The sequence below is a fragment of the Durio zibethinus genome, chromosome 21 (genome assembly GCF_047325235.1).
Source record: "Durio zibethinus cultivar Kanyao isolate XHJ-2024 chromosome 21, ASM4732523v1, whole genome shotgun sequence".
Classification (NCBI taxonomy): Eukaryota; Viridiplantae; Streptophyta; class Magnoliopsida; order Malvales; family Malvaceae; genus Durio; species Durio zibethinus.
Window position 1 is genome coordinate 15,931,476 of NC_143182.1, and position 15,360 is coordinate 15,946,835.

General features: G+C 31.9%; 1 protein-coding gene and 1 pseudogene across 2 annotated transcripts; both read right to left on the bottom strand.

Annotated features, from left to right (window-relative positions):
• Positions 1 to 3,177: 3,177 nt before the first annotated feature.
• Positions 3,178 to 3,611, bottom strand: LOC111306565 (putative B3 domain-containing protein At3g24850). Its single transcript, XM_089750952.1, has one exon. It carries the CDS (start codon positions 3,600 to 3,602, stop codon positions 3,201 to 3,203), a length of 402 nt encoding a protein of 133 aa, XP_089607078.1. The 5' UTR covers positions 3,603 to 3,611; the 3' UTR covers positions 3,178 to 3,200.
• A 4,830-nt stretch (positions 3,612 to 8,441) lies between these two features.
• LOC111306566 (uncharacterized) lies at positions 8,442 to 10,803 on the bottom strand (annotated as a pseudogene). Its single transcript, XR_016331754.1, has 3 exons — positions 10,725 to 10,803; positions 9,406 to 10,212; positions 8,442 to 9,255 (listed from the first exon to the last, which is right to left on the bottom strand). The product of XR_016331754.1 is annotated as an uncharacterized LOC111306566 (transcript).
• Between the last annotated feature and the right edge of the window lie 4,557 nt (positions 10,804 to 15,360).

Genomic DNA, 15,360 nt, shown 5'->3' on the forward strand with positions numbered 1-15,360 from the left:
ATCTAATAGTTGTAAAAATAGTTCTGATATCTTTGATAAAAATTTTAGTTATTCTTTTACATTTATAAATTTCAATAATATATATGAAAAAAGTTAAAGTTTATAAGTTAGAAAAAACGTATTCAAAGTTTAATGAACTTCCTTTTATACATAAAAATACATCTAAACTCAAGCAATAGTTAAAGATTTTAAAAAAACTATTAATAAATTGTGTTTGACTCAATTTGGCATTAAAAAAAATGTTGTACTAGATAAGGCATGACAAACAAAGATTATGGACTATGTGTCGTGGTAAATCATACTCTTAGCATTTGTGATCTTATCGTCACAACGCATTAAATAATAATATTGAGTTAGTACGGTCCATTAACACAGATTAATATTTAAATGAATTGTATCAATCGACATAACCTGTTTGACACATCTACACTTACGACAAAAAGGAAAATAAGTGAAAATGGCAAAGAATAGAAAGCAACTGAAAAAAAAAAAAAAAGGAATAAGAAAATAAAATAACAAAAGAATTTTTGAGAGAAAAAATAAAACTTTGTTTTTTGGACTTTTCCTAACTTTTTATTCTTTATTTAAAAAAAAAAACACTTCAAATAAAACAATATAAGTTAGCATGAGTTAATAAAAATATTATTAAATATTAACACTTTGTTATTGAATTTGTTTTGTAATTAAGCAAAAATATTTTGAATTCTTTTACGAAAAACAAGGAAAAGAAAAAAAAAAGACTATACATATTAAAAATAAAAAAGGTAATGAAAATATGAATTTATTATATTACTCTACTTGTTATCTCATGTTTCATTTTCACTTCTTTATGTTTTTTCTTATAGATATTTTTTCAAAAATATAATTTAAAAATATCAATTAAAAATGTTTTATAATAAATTTGGATATTTCAAAATTTAAAAAAAATTTACATATGTTTTGACATAATTCAGTTTTTTTTTTTCTAAAAATATTTATGGACATTTTTCTTTGTTGTTTTTCCTTTTTTTTTAGTTCTTAATTTTTAAATGTTAACTTGAGTAAAATATTTTATACCTTTTGTAAAAAATGGAGAAAGGAAAAAGAAGAAACAAGAAATTAATAAAAATTTACGAAAAATTTTCATCATTATATCCTTTTTTCTTTTATTTGGGTTTTTTTAAAATTTTTCTTAAATGCTTTCTTTAGAAAAGTTATAATTTAATTACTATTTGAACAAAAATCATATAATATAAAAATTTATCAATTTTTTAAATAAAAGAGCAACGTATGTTAATGCATGCATGAGAAAAACTATATTTGTTTAAAAAATAAATTATATCCGTAAAATTTTAAATCTATTCAATGAAATTATATTAAAGTTTACGGGACATGGGAATTTGGCTTCATGCAATTGACTTTTATTTATCTCACCTCTTTTTTTTTTTTGGTTTGTATTTACAATCTTTTAAAACAAGCTTTAAACTTATTATGTTTTAAAAATTATTTTTTATTTAAAATCTTGATATTATGAATTTATTATATTCATTTTTTAGACTTAACACGGTAGATGATCTGATTTACATGAGGAGAAGGCAAATCCAAATCCATTAGTACCCATTGGAGATAATCCCAATTAATCTGATCATAGGCTTTCTCCAGATCAATCTTGATGATAAACCCTCTGTTTTCTCTTTTTCATGCTGAACTGCTCCTTGAAAGATCACAATATTATCAGTACCATACCTTCCAAGAATAAAACTGCTCTGTGTGGCATAAATCATATCCTTAACAAATGACCGCAACCTATTTGCAGTAATCTTCGGGAGTAACTTAACCGGACATTGCAGATTTTGATAGATCATAACTGTGCTACTTTCTTTGTTTGCTCAGCTTTCGAAATGAGGACTGCAAAAACTTTGCTCAACTCCTTATCAAAACTGCCAGTTAAGAAAACCTCCATACAAAATGACGAATTGAATTCTTTACTATCTCCCAATTTGATTGATAGAAACCTGCTCGATAAACATTCAACCCCAGTGATTTGTAAGATGCCATTGCTGATGAAGCTCCAAAACTTTTCTCCTCTTGTGGAACAAGCATCAACACGTTTGAATTTCATCAAAACATGATAAAGCATATGGCACAATACATCAATATCATCATAAGCAAAACCGGCGTCATAGACATTTTGAAAAAAAAAAAAAAAAACTCAAGCACCAATCCTTTCATTTCTTTCTGATTATCAGTGCAGCAACCAGGGGCAGAGCTCTTAAGTGCCTGACGGGGGCTTCAGCCCCCAGCGGAAAAAAATTAAAAGGTTATGTGTGTCTTAAATTTAACTTAAAGAGTTTTTATTGGTCCAGTTTATTTAGTGTAGAGACTAGCATTGTTTCTATCAGTTACCACTGTGAGAGAGCATATCCAGCAATAAACATCTTGAAGGCTCGTTTGTGTAATCTAATGTAAGTTCAAGGGTGAATGATAGCTTAATTGTGTACATTGAATAAGAGTGTTCTAATGACAGTATGTAAGATCAAGGGTGACCCGCGCTAAGAGGGACACAAATGCAGTTGCTCATATTTTGGCAAAAAATGCGCTGACCTCGACAACTTCAACGGACTGGGTTGAGGTAATGATAACTTAGAAGGAATTAATCCTTCTTATTTTCAAAAAAAAAAACTCCACTTAAAAAACTTATAATCCTACACATAATAATATTATGATGACAAAAACTGACTGATTTTTTAAAATTTTAAATATAATGTAAAAATTATATATGATGGGAATACTCAAAGTTTTAATTTTAGTAATTTTTATTTACAATTCATTTTTATTTTTATATATTCAATAGATATAAGTCCCGAAAGTAACAACTAAAATAATAAATTTATCTAGCGAAACAAAGAAAATAATAAATTTAAGTTATAGGGAGTACCCAATTTATTATCATTATTCATTGCTAACGGGAGAAATTGGAAAACAAGGAAAAAGAATGGAGCTTCCGAGATTGACATTTGTTTCCAATATACGACTACATATAATTTCAAAACTCCATAGAAATTCAAAATTATTAGTAATAATTTACTGAAAAAAATTAAGAAAAACAAAGGCCTTAAAAGGCAAATAAGAGTACAACTGCCTTCCTTTTGGAAGTTCCCAAACTGTGTTGCTTGTGCATTTGCAGATTGCAGCTGCTTCATCTTTCTTCTCCTACCCTTCTAAACAATCACGAGGGCAAAATGCAGTTTTGAATTCACCCTAAATGACCATAATTGAATGACATCATTTACCTTCAAGTTATTTTCTTTTACCACCGAATTCCACTCTTTTAACAAGGCATAGATTGAGCAAGTTTTCCCCGATGGCTTCTTCATATCCCATCTCTTAAAAGTCATGTCCCTCGTTTGTAAAGATGGATCAATCACCAATGCTTCTATACCTTTTGAGTCCTTATTATTACTGCTTTCTTTCAGCACATCTTTCTCTTCATCTGTAAGAAACTCGGCCTTGATTTGGTTCATGGGTATCGACAGACGATTATGGTGCCTGCTCCTATCAGTTTTGAACAATGATTTTTGTATGATTAGCTTCTCATCAGCTCCTCCCATGTCTTTGATCATCTTCTTTAACCTTTCAGGCAAACCAGGCTGTGGTGGCTCATCACCAGGGCAAAAAATACCCATGCAGTTTTGCTTTTGCTTCCTCCTTTTCTGGTTCTTTACTCCACTGCTTGTTTCAGCCGACTCAAAGCAACGTTTAAGATTAACCCTTTGTTCCTCTATTGGCTTGTTTCGTTGAAAACTTTGTTTCTTTGGCGAAACGGAATCAGCGTGTTTTGATGAGATTTCTGTTGGGAAAAACAACAATACCTATGCGCAGCAACCACACACAAAATAACAAGCTCAAATCAAGAATAAGAACACAAATATATTTGGTTCAGCCCAACTCAAAATGGCCTACTCCAACTTAATCCACTATCAAATAAATCTTTACAATTGTGAGACTTTTAGAATGAGAAAAGTCTCCTAAAACTCCTTACTCAAAACTTAACCCAAAACCCAATTACACCCTTTAATAGCCTACTCACTTAGCTATTCTCTTGGTGTCTAACTCTCTGGGGTTACTAAACTAAAACCAAAACATCTTATTTATAGGGGTGAAACCCTTTATACCTTTACTAAACTCCCGATGTGGGATACAAGACAAATTCAAACTTACTTAACTTTCGATGTGGGATTCTGAGATTCAAGGCAAATCCCAACAAATCCTCCCTTGACTTGAATCTCCAAACACTTTAACAGTATCTGCAAAGCTAACATGTTTACCTTTATTCTTTTCTTTCATCACAGGCATTCCAGCAACTGAGCTTCCATCAAACATGTACAAGTGATTGACCATATTCCCTTGTAGAATCACACTACCATTCTTGTACACTTTCAACCAATCATTACTACCATAAAATGTGTACCCCCGAGAAGCTAACTCACCCAAAGCAATCAAATTGTAGTGACAATTTGGTACATACCTTACATGACGAAGCATCCTAATGACACCATTGTGAGATCTAAGGCGAACACTCCCAATGCCTTGAATCTGCACCTTTTCTTTGTTAGCAACCACAATATCCCCATACTTTTCATTCTCATTCAACTCCACAAAGCAGCTCTTATCATTGCAAACATGAACTGTAGCAGCTGAATCTAAAACCCAACCTTTATCACTTTTCAAAGTCTGGGTCTCATCCACACAAGTTGTCAAAACAACATCATCATCATCATCAGACACAACAGCAGCAGTATCACTCTTTTCTTCATCTGATTTCTTCTCATCATTCGCCCTTTTGAAAGCAGCCATATCCCTTCTCAGCTTCCTGCAGCGCACTTGGACATGTCCCTTCTCACCACAATAATAACATTCTACATCACTGTAATCTCTGTCTCTTGACTTGGATCTCCATCTTGATCCATCAATCCTCTTTTGAGTCCTCCCTCGATCAAAACCCTCTACAGCTAGTGTACTCCCCCCAGGTGATGAGTTCTGAGCTCCCATAAACCTTTCATTCTCACGCAACAGGGCAGTCACATCATCCAACTTCAAAGTAGACCTGCCTACCAACACAGTCTGAACTAAAGGCCTATAAGACTTGGGCAAAGATGACAGCAAAATTAAAGCCTTCTCTTCATCTTTTAACTCATCAACAAAAATCGCTAACAATTGAGAAACCAATTTATTAAATTCATTCAGGTGATTATGAAGACTCATACCTTCTTCCATCTTCAGAGAATACAGATCCATCTTCAAACATAATCTATTAGTCAACGACTTCGAAGCATAAATACCTTCAAGCTTATCCCACAAACTCTTCGGAGTACTCTCAGTCAACACACTGTACTTTACTTCTGGAGCTAACGCCAATCTAATAGTACTAACAGCCTTCTTCTGAATCCTATTCCAATTAGCATCAGACATTCCTTCAGGCTTACTACTCTCTAATGCCTGATCCAACCCTTGTTGTACTAACAGATCTTGAATCGTACTTTGCCATAACATAAAATTACTCTTTCCATCAAATAACGGAATCTCAAACTTAGGCATAGACATACCAGACATACCTTCTTCAAACATCTTCAAACACTGCTTCACGATCTCTTGGACCCACGAACCTCGAACCTTGAACCTCGCTCTGATACCACTTGTTGGGGAACACCACAGCTCTGATACCACTTGTTGGGAAAAACAACAATACCTATGCGCAGCAACCACACACAAAATAACAAGCTCAAATCAAGAATAAGAACACAAATATATTTGGTTCAGCCCAACTCAAAATGGCCTACTCCAACTTAATCCACTATCAAATAAATCTTTACAATTGTGAGACTTTTAGAATGAGAAAAGTCTCCTAAAACTCCTTACTCAAAACTTAACCCAAAACCCAATTACACCCTTTAATAGCCTACTCACTTAGCTATTCTCTTGGTGTCTAACTCTCTGGGGTTACTAAACTAAAACCAAAACATCTTATTTATAGGGGTGAAACCCTTTATACCTTTACTAAACTCCCGATGTGGGATACAAGACAAATTCAAACTTACTTAACTTTCGATGTGGGATTCTGAGATTCAAGGCAAATCCCAACAATTTCCTCAGTTTCCGATTCCTTAATGGAAATCTCAGTTCCAAATATTCTCACAGAAGTTCTACAGTTTTTGCTCTCATCCGCGACAAACCCTTGTTTCTCAAAGCTATCAGCGGTTAGGGTTTTGTGTTGGATAAATGTAAAAGGCTTGTCGTCAACACTCTTTTCTTTCGTAAGGGAAGGTTTCTGCGGATAGAGTACATACCTAGGAAAAGCGACAAGTTTATTCTCCTCGATTGTTTGGTGATTGAATTCTGAGGGCTTCTCGGAGAAATCAGGTGAGTTGTTGACGGTATTGTCAATCTTAAAACCTTCTCCGCGACTCATATTTTCCTTCATCAACCTCTCTTTCTCGTACTCTTCCCTAGCAGCCACTGCAACATCTACCAAGCAGTTGAAGGCAGTCCAATCTTTATCTTTTTCCCCATCCTTCCAATCCTTTAAACTCATATTCTTCTTCTTCGCTTCCATTTTTTTTGCAGGTTTTGTTTTGTTGAATAAAATCTTTAAGATTTTTTTAGCAACGTACAGTTTTATGTAAATAATGAAGGAACTGACATATAGAAGGTGGGAATACCTATTTCCTTTGAGTTTAATTACCTTTCTTTCCTTATATGTTAGGATTCAGAGTTTAATTTGGACTTGGAGATTGAGTTTTAATTAGCTTTTTTTTTTTAATAGGTTAAAATAAGAAAAGAGAAAATAACAGTTTTCACCTAATGTACCAGTTCAACAATATATGCTTTATATATATATATATATATATATATATATATATATAATACAACAATATATACTTTCGTTTTAGGTTAACCTAAAGAAAGACAAATTTGGAAGAAAAAAAATTTAGACAAAAATTTTCTTTTATCTTAGGTTTTTTCTATATATATATATATATATATAATACAACAATATATACTTTCGTTTTAGGTTAACCTAAAGAAAGACAAATTTGGAAGAAAAAAAATTTAGACAAAAATTTTCTTTTATCTTAGGTTTTTTCCTTTCTCTTTTCCAATTATATTTTAATTTTAAAGATAAGTACTCCTGTTTTATAATTTTAAACTTGCTAAAGGTAATGTCCTTTTCGAAAAGGTATAAATTTATGGATACATTTTAAGAAGCTGTGGATTAAATTTATTACTCATCTCTGAACAAGTATAATTGTATTACCAATACTTTTTAGTTTGATTAAAAATTTTAAAATTTTAAGATATTCCATAAAATATTTTTTAATTTCCTTAATAAATATTACTTTATGGTAACTTTTAATTAGCAATTCCATGAGGGGTGTTTATTCGATCTATTCGTTTAATTTTGAATTAAGTTACTTTAAGATCAAATTAACCAAATTATATTATTTCATTTTTGTTAACCAAATAGAGTATATTAATTTAAAAAATTAATCGACCGAATTAAGTTCAATCAATTCAATTAATTTTTTTAATTAACTAAATAATAAATATATTTAAGTTAAATTATATTTTAAAATTTTAATTTTTTATATTCGAAACAAATTAAATAAAATTATCCAACAAAATATTCAAATCAAATTATTAAGTTAAAAATTCTAATAATTTCTAAATTAAAATAATTTATTTCATGTATTTTTAATTTTATATTTGAATTATATTATATTTTAATTAAAATTTTTGTTAATTTTATTAATTTTATTTTTGAACTTAACTAATTAAAAACCAAATTTTCTTTACAATCATTTTCAATAATTAATCAAAATTAATTCAATAATGAACCAAGTAATTGAATTAAAACAATTCAATTGATTAATTGATTAATTTGATTCAAATCAAATTTTGAACACCTCTTACTCTACAAATAAGATCAAGCTAAGTTAAAGTGAATTGACACCTTTAAATTCAAACCTAAGCTCAACCGTCCATTTATATTAGTTAGGATTATTATTGTAAAATTTTGTACTTTTAAATAAATAAAAATTTACTTAAAATATATTATTTATTAATACAAAAAATTTTAAGTATAGATCTGAACCTACACCATCATATCAAGTACTTAAGATGAGTTGAGCCAAGCCTTGACTTGTGAACGCTTTTATTTCTTATAATTTTTTAACAAAATTAAAAGGTTTAGTGAGAAAATTGTATTTATAATTGATCTATCATTTTAAGAAAACTATTAAATTTAAATGTGTAGCCATTGTTGCATAGATTAATTAAGCAAAATCATAATGAATTTATAATAATAGCACTAAAAAACCTATTAAAGAAACATAGACTAAACCTATTATGTGTTTTTCTTTTTCTTTTTCTTTTTCAAAAATAAATTAGTAAAAAGTAAAAAAAAAAAGAAGAAAAAAAAAACTCACACTCACAAGAAAAATAACAAACATATCAATCAAATTAAGCTTAATTTATCACCAATTATTGAAACATAAACCATTAATCTTTGGGCAACTGAAGTCACCATTCTTTTTCAACACCACTGCCCTCATACCAAGTAGTTTTAAGAAAATTGCATCCATGATTCAGGGTTATTTGTGGTGAAAGGCAAATAAAAGATAAAGATGATTTTCAAAGTTAACGAAAATCTTGCTTCTGTGCAGCTGGCAGAAGAAGTTGCAGACTTCGCCATGGTTTATCATGACAGAGAGTTCCAATTATAAGGCAAAGGTTGATTCATGAACGCAGATCAGCTCTGCTTGAATAGAGTTCCAAGTCCCTTGGGAGAGACTGCAAAGTGCAAACACAGATTAGATCTTTCTATTCATTAACGTAAAGAACTGCTTTATGTTAATTTTCTATCTCATTCTCTTTCTCTTTTGTTTTGTACTATATCTATTTCTGTTCATTGGTACACACATTTCCCTAGAAAGAGTTCCAACCAATGACTGAAAATTCTTCCATGGACATCAAAATTCCGCAATTCAAGTCAATTCGCTACACAGAATCCCTACAAGCAGAGGTGCCGGTTTATGCCAACCGCATAAGCTCAAAATTGTCACCGCATCCTCAAGGTCATAAATGGCACACCACTTCTGAGATATGAAAGCTATGGTGACAAGTACGCTCCCTCTTGCATCTCGAGCAAAAAGGTTATAGGACAAAGTCAGTACCCGTATCGATCATTCGATGTAGTTCTCCCATTACCAGATTGCCCTGCAAGGAACATGATAAAATTGTAGTAAAATCAGTGCATTTCCAATGAATGGAATCGACTTGCAATCTATTCAACAGTACCCACTACAGATGCTATAGTTATACCCAAATTTCAGGCTCAGTGACATTAGGCAAAAACTAAAGGAGTACCTTCAGGAGGAACCCATGAATCATATTCTGGATCCGGATTGCTATTAAGAAATGAAGGCTTCGCAGGACCAAGCACTCGTTTTGGCTTTTTATCTTTCTTCTTGGACTGATTTCTGGCCAACATTTCAGGCGTTTCATAAATTCCTCATCCTCTGCATGGTACCCTTTAGTGTGCTTCAGTAATAGTGGCAGAACATTGCGTGCGATTTCTTCAGCTCCTGTAGAAGATGACGTAGATTGAACAGATGCTTTATCATTACCTTCAGATTTCTCAACCTGTTTTTGTTTCCTTATAATCAGACCGGAGGCAATAGTTTCAATTCCAGACTGCACTTTAATCTGTGTGTCATCAACACTCCCAAGTACTTTCTTCCTATCTTTGTAATCAACAAATTAGTCAACTTTATTTGTATCTACTTCTATTACTTGCCATGACTCTTTAATCTCCTTGTTCTCAACAGCTCGAAGCCAGTGGGGGCTTTGCAACAGTATAGATAGCCGTTTTCCCCTCAGCTGTATCACTAACAGTATTGACTTCTGGTTTCTTTATTGATTCCATAGACATCTGCAACTCCCTCTTTCTGCATGGGAGAATTTGCTGGGTCTGAGATGTACTGATTTTTTTGGGTTCCTTCAGAGGATGCTTCTTGACAGCAGCAGCAGGAGGCCTAGATTTGTCGGGTGCAGGAACTTGTCCCTTTCTATCCCTTTTTTTAACAGCTTCTCCTGTTGGATCAGCAATCTTCAACAGGTAGAAGACCCGATCCAACTCAGACCGAAGGGCAGACAGTTCCTCCTCAAGTTGCACTGCCCTATCAAGCATAGAAGAAGAAAGATAGGAAATCAGCCACTTTTGCTACTTGCATTCAATAGTACGATCTTTTTTAGATTGCTAAGAAAATAAAAAGCAAATTACAAAAAAGATGACCATATTTAAAAACGAGAAAATAGCTCAAATGTAACAAAACTTCAAACAGTGGCTGCATAGAGAACTAAAGTCTTGCTTCTTATTATCTATAAAACTCGTATGCTTATTTATTAGTTGTTGGAAAATATTTTTTATTTTGTAAGCTAAGGCTTCTTTTCTTGTTTTGATTTCAAAGGAAAAAGGAAGTGGCAAAAGGTTGTAACTAAAAGAAGCCTAAGAAAAAGAAAAGAAAGAAACAAAGGAAGTACCAAAATACCAATGCTGATCATATCAATACATGTAGTCTATGATTTGGAAATGAACAACAAGTTCAACTTTTTGCATCATCAGCATTCTGCATCTTTTATTTGCAGAATTTATCGGAATTTTTTTTAATTTAAAAATGTCTCACCTCGCTGGGATAAAAGCCCAGACATGTAAGCATCAAGTGCATCTCCAGCATCAGTTTCTAATGCAGTTTCTGGTGCCATTTTATTCTTCTCATTCAACAGCAAAACCTCGCTTGCCTTCAATTTCTTTCCTAATGGCATCTCTCTTATCAAGAAGACTATCAGCAGTTTCAATAGACAGGGTTTCACCAACTTGCTGCAAAGTAGGTTTCTTCTTTGTCTGGTCTTAGAATTCACCATCAATCATAACTCATTAATGATCATTAACCATCAATCTTGCTTCATAAGATAACCGATGAATAAACCAGATGCATAACCTTATTGTTGGGCTAAAAGCCTCCAATCCAATCACACCAGCAGAAGCGAAATCAAGCAATAAATCAAACACACAAGAGACAATAATTTAACGTGGTTCGGTTCAACTGACCTACATCCACGGATGAGAAACAAGATCCACTAGTTGTAGAGAATTACAAACATACATCAAATCATCAACCTCACTCAACAATCAATACTCATAAGACACTCTCAATCTCCTCTAGTCCTATGGAGTATTCTCAACCCAAATAAACACAAACCCAAACCCTTGTGTACTCTTTCAACATAACCAAACACATGCACATATGCTCTCATACATCATACCTATGTGGACCCTCTCAATCTCCTCTAGTCCACTCACAAACAAACATACACACCCATAAGACGTAGAGCCCCAATACTCCTATGAGGTGTCTATCCCACAAAACCCTATAACTCTCTTACATCTTTTTCTCATACCTAACCCTGTAGAGACTTCACCTATTTATAACCATACAAACTTGCCTATTAAGAATCCCACTCCTCTTAGAATTCTTCTCCTGTAAGTCAAACTTGCCTATTAAGAATCCCTTTCCTTTTAAAATTCTTCTCTTACAAGTCAAACTTACCTATTAAGAATCCTCTTTCTCTTAGAATTCTTCTTTTGCAAGTCTTCTTGTCCATCAAGCAATATCTGACAAATCTCAAACAAATCTCTAACAAATCTCTTATGGGATTTGAGTTAATATTCCCAACAATCTTCACCTTGACTCAAATTCCATCAATCATCTGTCTTCATGTCAGACATGCTTAGCTCCACTTGTAATGAAAGTCTCACAATCATCTTCTCTGCTCTTGTATCTTCACGCTTCATACAAACCAATCCTAAATCTTCAAAACTTAAACTCGAACTCTTCTCTTGAATCGAGCACTTCTGGACTTGCTTCTTTCATGTCTCAAATCATGCACTTCCCAAACCTTTAGCTCTTCTCACATCTCGAACTTTCAGCTCTTTCACATCTCGAACCTTCGGCTTTTTTCACATCTTGAATCTTCAACTCTTTTCACGTTTCGAACCTTCAGCTCTGATATCATTTGTTGAGCTAAAAGCCTCCAATCCAATCACACCAGCGGAAGCGAAATCAAGCAATAAATCAAACACACAAGAGACAACAATTTAACGTGGTTCGGTCCAACTGACCTACATCCACGGATGAGAAACAAGATCCACTAGTTGTAGAGAATTACAAACATACATCAAATCATCAACCTTACTCAACAATCAATACTCATAAGACACTCTCAATCTCCTCTAGTCCTATGGAGTATTCTCAACCCAAATAAACACAAACCCAACCCCTTGTGTACTCTTTCAACATAACCAAACACATGCACATATGCTCTCATACATCATACCTATGTGGACCCTCTCAATCTCCTCTAGTCCACTCACAAACAAACATACACACCCATAAGACGTAGAGCCCCAATACTCCTATGAGGTGTCTATCCCACAAAACCCTACAACTCTTTTACATCTTTTTCTCATACCTAACCCTGTAGAGACTTCACCTATTTATAACCATACAAACTTGCCTATTAAGAATCCCACTCCTCTTAGAATTCTTCTCCTGTAAGTCAAACTTGCCTATTAAGAATCCCTTTCCTTTTAAAATTCTTCTCTTACAAGTCAAACTTACCTATTAAGAATCCTCTTTCTCTTAGAATTCTTCTTTTGCAAGTCTTCTTGTCCATCAAGCAATATCTGACAAATCTCAAACAAATCTCTAACAAATCTCTTATGAGATTTGAGTTAATATTCCCAACACTTATGATATACTTGGAGAAGAAACTTAAATAAAATGCTTATAAAACTGAGAATAGTAAATGCAATCACTGCTAATTATACAAATATACTTTAGTAACTAAAGCAAATGATATCTAAAAGTTTTCAACAATTTTGGCAGCAGAGGCAAACATAAAATCTTTATTTTTGTTTTTTTTTTTTGTTTTGCTGTATCTTCAAAGATTTCTGTATCCACCAGGAATTTCCGAAAAGAACAATTACCTTGAAAAGTCTTCATCCTCATCCTCTGTCCCTCCTTTCCGCTTACCACGGGGTATCGTTCCACTACGTGCGCCTACGCTTTCACGAATACTGTCATTCAGAGTCTCTTCCAGGTTTTCAAGCTCTTCCATTATCTACCAAAATTGTAAGAAATATTGCATCAATAATTTTCTTTAATTTCTCTTCACAATCAAAGGGAAGAAAAGGGCCAATAAGAAATCTTTGGCCCAATCTCAAAGAATCAAACCATATGCTTCAATGAAAATACATCATACTCCTATCCACATAACTTTCAATATACCTGTAGATACTCCATTTTATTCGGGGTTTAAAATTTATTTTATTTTATTTTTCAATAAAAAAAAAATGACAGAGACTTGGTTGAAGAAAGATTGTTTGATTGGATAAAAGGTTTTTTAAAAATAAAATTCAGTCTTAATCTAACTATCAGATAAACTTTATAAAGAGTTTAATCCTAATTGAAACACTGTTTGGACTTGAATTCTCATTTATAAGTTGGTTCCAATATACACCGAAAGGGGGAGGCATTTAACACATAAGCTCTTGCCGTGGCAAGTCAGTAGAGGGAGAGGTGGTTGACGAAGCGGCGTCCAAGGCAGCATGATTTGGTTAGTTTTTGTGCCTTAGTTTGATTTTGTTTGAAGAAGAAAATATATAGAAAAAGTTGGGAGCAATGCATGGGCAATCATCTTTTTTGGTTGTGATGCCAATTGGTTAAGCAAAATTTCTTCCCCCACAGAGCCTTATCTCATCGACAAACAACCCTCCACCTTATCCTTCATCTTAGGGGTGGCGTGTGGATTTTTGTAAACTCTTGCAGGAAAGACTATTACCTTGGATTTGACGTGATAACAAGTCTAAATCCAAACCGATTTTAATAGTCAACAAAGTGAGTTAGGCTACCTTTATTCCAAGGGGACCATTTGCTTTGAATTGGTGCAGCTTTGGTATGTATTTTTGTTTATTTGCTTGTATTTTAGTGTTTATCTATTTTATCATGCACAATATTAGGTAATGTTTTAATTATTTAAACATAAATATACATAAAAATACAATAAAAATTCAAAATAGGTTTTGATAAAGTAAATTTGCAAATTTAATTCAATTAGTGCAAGTAAATATTTTATTATGAAAGTCAAATAATTTGATAACAAGTAATAATTATCCAATGGTAAAATTTTTAAAAATTACAAATGATTAATTTCTAAAAATTTTTAGGTGAGAAATTTTTTCTAAGTTTGACCAAAATAAAGGAAAAATTTAGATAAAATTTTAATAATAATAATTAATATTTATTTTCAATTCTAAAAAAATTAAAAAACCATAAATAAGTTTAACAAAATTTTGGGAATGAATTAAAAATTATTCAATGATGAGATTTTTAGAAATTGCAAATGGTAAATTTTTTTAGAAATCTTTAAGTGAAAAATTTCTCTAAATTTGACCCAAATGGTGAATTAATTTATATGAAATTTTCATAAAAGAAATTGTATTATTTTCCAAATTAAAAGTAAATATAACTTAAAAAATTTTGTAAAAATATTTTACAATCATCCAAAGATGAAATCTCAAGAAGAATCACAAACGATTGAACTTCTATGAGATTTTCAAGTAAAAAATTTTTTTCTAAATTCAACCCAAATGGCAAAAGGATTTAGATGAGACTTCAAAGAATAATTGTTATGTTATTTTTCTTTTTAAAAGCGTAAATGATGAAAAAATGAAGACTAAATTTTAGGAAAGATATTTCTAAATTTGGCCCAATTAATGGTGAAAAATTTAGAAATAAAACTTGTAAGATATTTCTAAATTAGGCCCAAATAGTAAAAAATTTAGAAATTAAACTTGTAAAATAAAAAATAAATCCCAATGATAAAATTCTTAGTAATTGCTAATGTATGATTATCTAAGACATTTCTAGGTGAAAAATATTTTTAATTTATGCCTAAATGATGAAAAATTTAGATATATTTTTAATAAAATAAAATTTTAACAAAAAAGGTAAATGATTAAATTTTTCTGACGATAGATCTTTTTCAAGAAGATAAATGGGATTCTTAAATACTCTTGAGGTGAGGAAGTCTTTTTAGGATTTTTGCTAGATTGATTCTAAGAAATTATTTTTAATATTTTAAATACTAAATTTTAATAAAAGACCATTATAAAAAAATTTTTAAGATAATTTAAAATCAAATGGTACCATCCTTTGGACGGGTGTGTGGAGGTGCTATATATGTAACCGAACTTTTGAA

Excerpts from the sequence above, each read along its gene's own strand:
- LOC111306565 (XM_089750952.1), bottom strand. The coding sequence starts at position 3,602 with ATGATCAAAGACATGGGAGGAGCTGATGAGAAGCTAATCATACAAAAA.